Consider the following 7,824-nt stretch of genomic DNA (forward strand, 5'->3'; position numbering starts at 1 on the left):
TTTGATTTAAGAATTTTTCGACTTGATTCAAAACAATGAAATTCTTATTTAAAATTATTATTTTTGCTCAAGAATTTTTCTGTTGAATTAAGTTAATTTTATTTTTAGTGTTAATTTTAAAGATTATTTTGATAAAATTTTCGTATTTACTATTTCAATAAAAGAAAATTTTACTAATGTATTTTTAAAGAGTGTACATCCCTATAAAAAACTTAGTTATATTACTCATTATAATGAATACATAATTTTTTAAAAGCCTATTTTATAATTTATAACGTTAACATTAAAAAAATCATTACTGGTCAACTTATCACTAAAATTCTAGGCTAACTTTTATACTTAACCCTCATCAATTTTAAATAAAATTCAAATTTAATCCTATAGGATTTTTATCATTTAATATTAACTTCATTTAAATTTCTGTTAGAAGATTTCTTTCGAGAAGGTAAAGAAAAACCAATAAAGAAGCATTTATTATTTAAAACTACCAAGCTTTTATTTATATTTATCAATAAAAATATTCACAAAGTAAAAGCTAAAAGTTTTCAGTGCAAAATATTAACTTTGAATTCTAAACAAAGTGTTGTTTTATCAACGGAAATACATAAAGTACTGCTAAGAAATCCAAGCAGCGATAAATTAATTACTGAAGTGAGCGCAAATCAAGTTTGACATGAAATAAGGGAACAAGAGAAGGAAAACAAAGAAGGAAATAGCAGAGCGATGAATTACAAGGTTAAATTAGAGAAATTGCACAGTATAGTATGATATATAAGGGAAGCAATTAAACAAACTATTGAGTAGCCTTACAAATTGAACTTTCAATATCATAAGAAAAACAATAGTGTGAATTGAGATCTACTACCTACAGGTATATTTAATATGTAACGCGCATTTTCTTACCAACTATGAATATACTCAATAAACATTGACGAAGAAATTGATTGCCAATACATAAATAGAAATTATTGAGTTACGTCAATATTGTGAATAAAAATAAGAAAACTTATGAAATAAAAATAAATAAAAAATTAATAAGAAGCGTTTGTGTGATTCTCAGTGACCTTAACGGCTTTGTATTTTTATTTGTTAAATCTGCTTCATGTTTTTTACAATTTTTGAGCTAATAGATACCTCCTTCTTTTTTTCCTTGAAAAGGAAACACTCAAAGATTCCAACATAACAATATTGAAGGTATAGTCGATCATGAGGGACTCAAGGGTGCAGCTTCGATAATACTCTCTAGGTGTGGTCGTTTTATAGTTACATAACTATCCAAAAGACCTACTTAGCCCGTTAAATCTTCAAATATTTTTATTTACCTCCCGGGAATTATTTGTTTACTCGATAAATTAGCCAACGATTTAATTGAAATATTTTAAACCCGGATTTTTAATTAAAACGGTGAAATTAAAATAAAAAATTCAATTAATTAAATGGCTAATTCAAAGTACAATAATTGAATTATTTGAATAAAAAACTCATTCTTATATAAATTGAATGCTTTTCTCTTCTTTGCTTATTTAATAATTCTAAATTCTTGCGTTTCTTATTATCGCACGCCTTTTAGTTAATTAGACAGGTAATTTGTGTTCTTGTTTATTTAACACAAAAAGTGTAATCTCAGAGGTTTTTTAGCGATATTTAATCATTGCACGCTCTGAAATTTGTTGAATCACGCGAGCTTACTTTCGTATATTTTTAGGACAATCACTTAATCGATTTTACAAATCCCTTGTTACTTTATCATGAATACGTATGTACAGTGTACGATAAATTTATGTATAGAAATTAGATACTGATAGAATTTTCGTTGGCTTTTGACATTTTTTAAATTTCAATAAATTAACGAAATTTAAATTCTTCACAATATCTTTATGTCTTCTCACGGTAGATAGAAACTTTCGGAAGAATTTCAATTTAAATTAAAGCGTTTTAAAACTTTATTTACTGTTGTCATTAAGCTTGCATTTAAATTAAAATAACTCGTAAACTTAGTTCTAGAAAAAATTTTACAGCTTTTGACGGTGAGAATTTTATTCTTCAGAAAATAATTTTTTTATAGTTTATTTATTTGTTCCCATAAAAATATACAAAAGCTCTTAGACTAAGTATATCAATCCTAGAAGTAAAATAATTTACTTGTTATACCCACACTGAAAAAATATATATGCGCATATATGCTGACAAAAAACATATACGTCGCACATATAAAATATATACGCCACATACTTTTTTTTTGTCCCCGTATATGCGGCATATATTTTTTTTCAGTACGGGTAGTTTGGGAAAAAATAGACAAATACTCATAAATATCTATTTGTATTATAATAAATTTCTTGTCATTAAATTAATCAATACAATCACGACCATTTTCAAGTACAGTATTTTTTTTTTTATAAAACTATAAATTTTTAGGTGTAATTAAGATGACTCTGCACGAACCCAATCCATTTTTTTAATCCTATTTCTGGTTGTTTTATGATTTAGAGTTAAATTTCCAATTCCGCCGTTATATAGTTTTTTTCTTAATTTTCATTGATTTAAGAGATTATTCTTGTTTAGATCCTCAAAAAAAAACTTTATAAATTTTTTTGTAGGTATTAATACAAAGTTTATAAAGCTTAAAAAATATACTATCAAAATACATTAAACAATTTTTGTTCATTTTCAAAGAATTACATTTGTTTGTAATTACGTTTAAAATAGATAAAATAAATATTTTTTTTATATATATTTGAAGAGTATATTTATTAAGCTTAATAAACTTTTTATTAATATCAAAATATATATATAATAATAATAATTTTTATTATTATTTTATATCTCGTATTTATTCGGGTAATTAAAATTAATAATTTTAATAAAGCGCACAATTATAAATTTTTTTCCAATTTGTAACTACAAATAAAAATTACCGTTAACACCGTAAGTAAATCTGTTGATTTCACAGTTTAATCAAGAGAAATACAAATGGAAAGGAAAGATAATGCATATAAGTAATTCTATTCCCGTAATCTTCAGAAACTACAGCTACAACTTTCTTGAATAAAATATATTTTACTTATTTTTTTTTTTTTTTTTTTTTTTTTATAAAACGTTCTCATTAAAATATTAAATTTTTTTGTTTATGTTAAAATGCATTTTATTTCATATCACGTTTCGCAATTTCAGAAATAATTTATCTCAACAATTTAAATGTTTGATTTTATTTTCTAACAGCTAAGAGCTCGTAAACGAAGACACCAACACACTTTCAAATGCTGATATAAATCGATGCATCTTTATGACCGTCTTAACTTTGGGACGGACAATCGTATATCTTGTTACGACGGAAAACCAAATAAATAAAACATCTCAATAAAAATAATTAAAATTAATAAATAACCTGAAACATGTTTTCAATATATAATAAATAAATCATTAGAAGCAAATGAAAATATTTAAACGGTTAAAGTTTTTTCCTTTTTTAGATACACATCTATCCAACATTCCTAACAGATAAGCCCTAAGGCTATGTTTTAAATACGCGCGAAAGGAACCATACTTTAATTGCATCGATGCATTCGATTGGCTGCCATAAATAGTCAATACTTGGTTAAGATAAAATTTGCAGAAAAAACGATTGGCTATAAAATTTTTTTATTATAAATTCTTATCTACCGCCTCGCGTGTTTTCTTCATAACTTAAATTACACTATTTTCTTACCCGCAACAATCTCAAGCTATTTTTTAATTAAATTAATCTTACAACTTTTGATTTATATTAAATATATTTTTGTTACAACATCGTGAAAGCAACAATAATAAATTATTATAAATAATAATAAATTACAAAGCTAACTCCAGAAGCTGTAACTAAAAAAAAAGGAATCCACGTGGGAGATGGAACTTAAATATGCGTACAATCATTGTATCAGTGCATTGTCTGACAGACAATAGATCTTTTAATGTCAATTGATTTTTCGTCACACACTATTTGATAAAAATTCTTGTGTTATAAAAACGTCATTTAAATAAAATAAATCACAGGTGTATTTTTATAAATAATAAATAAGTTCACAGCAAAGTATTCGGATTCAATGTCAATAAACAGTTTTTTTGCCACTGATTGATCTCTAGATTAAAAATTAAAATACTGTACTTAGACTTCTTAACATAACTCTTACACATACAAATAACCTCTTATGTACTGAAAAAAATTAGTTGTGACTCACGGTATGATAAATGATAGGCTTAACACTCTAAATAAAACATTCATTTTACAAACAATTCTGTTGCTCAAGACACAATTATCAAGGATAATACGTATGTATCGTTATCTATGTACCTTCTTCCGAGTCATATCGCGTTACGCGGAAACAATTTTATGAGAAAATAGTAAATTACTCCATTTATTTTGTTTAAATAATCAGTCAGTGCTTGGAAATTATCTCGGATTTAATTATTTCACGGTCACATTCTCCGTGAAATTGAGTTATTTTTACGTTATTCATTATATATATAAGCTGTATAATTTATTTAGTCTATTTAGTATAATTATTTGTCTTCAGAGTTCATATACATAAAAATTTACCTATGAAGAAATCGACGTATGTTGTAAATAATGGCCGAGAGTTTCAAAATAATTTTGTTAAATTACGACGATACCTGTTTTAGACATATTTCTTCTGAGTTTTTGAATTATAATATAGTAATAATAATAATTATCTTTCAATAAATGGAATTCTATTCCAAACCTTTGCTTCAAGATCACGTAATGCCATTCAGTCCTCTCAAGTCTCTGGAGCATGTAGGCAGTCAGCCGATTAAAGTCGACATTAATTTCATCTCATGCGTGTTGTGTTATGTATACACACAACATCGCAATCCTCGTATAATATATATATCTATATAATACCTATAGACATAGATATAGATATATTCAATACATACTTGTGTAGTTGAAGGACACACTCTCACTTATACTGGTTTTACGAATTTAGAAAATATGTCATCGCGTAGAATCGCACCTGAGACAAAAACGTACACCTGCAATCCTGATTATTCAATTAAATCGCTCAAGTACTCTGCACCCAGTGCTTGCTTTGCGACAAATTAAATTAAATTTCAAACAAGAAGTACCTCTTGTACTCTTCACCTACCCTTTAATTTACCAACTTATAATTACGCCAAATTATAAATAACTAAAATGAAAACTTAAGATAACTATCTTGTTAATAATTTTTTAACTAATGAAATAAAATTTACCTTCAATTGCCCCTCGAAATTCTCGACGTCGATCAGCCTGTCTCCGTTCATTTCAAATTTTAAATTTAACTGATGACTATAATTGTTTAAATAGCTCGTAAAATTTACATTTTTTAACACTGAGTTGTCGAGATACTTTTTTATCAAGATTTCAAACCGCTAATTGTACCTATGAAAGACTTTTGAGTCATTAATTCCCAAAACAAATATAAATATATTAATCACTCAATCAACTTTGAGATAGAAAAAATTCCAGATACTTTTTTTTTACGATGACGCACTGAGAAGTCAAAAACCGCTTTGTCACAGCCAGAAAAACTACTATTCACAATAACTTTTAAAAAGTAATAATAATAACCACGATTATTGATACTCGTCAATTTCACTATTCTTCAAGCAAATAAAATGAAAAAAAAAATGAATATACTGTTAATTTATTAATCTTGAAATTAAAGAAAATAAATAAAAAAAAAAAAAGGTATATTTAAATAGAAATAAAATGTTTATTATTTCGGAGCGTACGAATAGTTAACGCGCACGTCGTCCTTGCACTTTTGAACAGCACCACGAAATTCAAAACTCAAGTCCAGCGAGTTAAGTTTTGCGCTTGCGCGGTTTTTGTTATACTTTATTTCGTTAACGCACGTGGGGTAATTTCAATCACTCCTGCGCATACTATTTATTTATTTTATTATTTTATTTATATTTATTCTACAATTTTTTTTCAACACATCGAGTAAACAAATCGCTGTTGGTCACTAAAAATATTTTTTCACGTCGTCAAGTATTCCGAGCTAACATTCGGTCGCAATCAACTATTTATTTTGTCAATCATTTTTTACTCCAATCGCAATCAAGCCCAAACAATATTTTATTCGTTTTTCAACCCTCTAAATTATTCCTCAAGTAAAGTTTCGATTAAAAAAATTCAACTTCACCAAAGTTATTGTGATTGAATTTTTATTGTAAATTTAGTCGGTAGAAAAAAAAAAACTATCAGTTTGTTCGAAAAAATATTGAATAGCAAAATATTTATTTTTTGTGAAATAATTTAATATGGAGAAAGAAATTGAATTTATATTTACTAGTTGCCGGCAGTTTGCGCTTGCATTTTAGTTTGTGCGGGTGAGTAGTGCGAGCTAAAAGCACGTGGTGCATCTGTCAGGCGCGAAAAAATATTAACTAACATTATATTATTGCTTAATGAATTTTTATTTGGTTGTTTTCGTTACACTACACTACACTACACTACTAGTTACTTGAATTGACAATTACTGGCTTACATTCACTTACTAGATTATATTATTAACAATATTTAGTGTACGATATGGTAGAAAAGACAAGAGCGGCAGAAGTTGGGACGGACTGGACACATGAAGTATGTAGTAGTGTAGCGGCCGGCGTTTATGAGCTCCGCGTCGCAACTGCCGCCACGGATAAAAAACCATACGATGACCTCATCACCAGCTGGTTATATGTGTAATGTGTTCTTTCATTCGCCGTAGACTTATATTTACTACTATCCATACTGAAAATATTTTTTATTTAACAATTTTTTTAATTAAAAACTATTTTTAGTTTTTCTCTGGAAGAATTTTTAACAAATTTATCTTCTAAAAATTTAGATTAAAAAAAAAAATTTCCGATTAGTAGTTTGTATTTTTCAGGTTCAGATCCAATTAAATAATTGAGAAAGCAAAAAATTATCATTTTTTTTATCTAAAATAATTATTATTTATATTTTTTTAGCTTTGATGTTTTAATTTTTTTGAAACAATAAAATTTTAAATTACATTAATTGATAAAAAATTGTTCTATCATTTAAAAATTAACTTCTCAATAAATTTAAATTTTATGATAGAAGTTTTTTTATTTAATTTGTAGCTAAATAAGTTTTCACATAAAAAGTTAAGCCTCTTACGCGACAGTAAAATTTTTTAAATGCCAAAATAGAGTGCCCTACTTTTGTCGTTTTATTTTTTTTTTCCACTCAAAAGATAATTGGGAATTTTCAAGAACCTTTTGAGAGTACGTACTTCGAAAATGTGAAAATAATAAGTATGATGATCTGAAACTTGTCAAAATATCTCATTATTTCAATTTAAATATTGCATAACAAAATTTGTGGGGCGAAAAAGTTATCACAATACCTCATCATATCATGTTATTCGAATACTGTAATTAGGTTGTATTAATTTAATATTACGAGCAATTATTAAATGTAAATATTTAAATATTTAACTTTGTTATCAAGTCATCGTCATAATTCATTGAATTATATTTATAATAATAATTATTATTGTTATTTAATAATTGTTCATTGACCACACATGTACATACTCTTGTACGCCTACATTATTGAAATTAAATTGAGCGTTAAACAATCGATAAATCGATCATTAAAGCGCGAATGTATCTTTGTGATGCTATAACCTTTACCCAATAGCTCTACTCGTATTTCAGATTATTATCGTGGGTTGAGGTCCTTTTATTGTTCATTATACTACGGAAGCGGAAATTATAAAAAATTTATAAAAATAAATGTCAAAGTTCTCTTTATTCTCTTATCCAATT

General features: G+C 26.5%; 1 protein-coding gene across 1 annotated transcript in view; it reads right to left on the reverse strand.

Moving 5' to 3' along the window:
• Positions 1-5,571, reverse strand: part of LOC123274953 (four and a half LIM domains protein 2) — a 58,930-nt gene extending 53,359 nt beyond the window's left edge. Inside the window, exon 1 of the mRNA XM_044742766.1 lies at positions 5,251-5,571. Coding sequence (XP_044598701.1) covers positions 5,251-5,301 — 51 coding nt within the window. The 5' untranslated portion in view covers positions 5,302-5,571. The remainder of the gene's footprint in view (positions 1-5,250) is intronic.
• Positions 5,572-7,824: the final 2,253 nt, after the last annotated feature.

The sequence above is a fragment of the Cotesia glomerata genome, linkage group LG1 (genome assembly GCF_020080835.1).
Source record: "Cotesia glomerata isolate CgM1 linkage group LG1, MPM_Cglom_v2.3, whole genome shotgun sequence".
NCBI lineage: Eukaryota > Metazoa > Arthropoda > Insecta > Hymenoptera > Braconidae > Cotesia > Cotesia glomerata.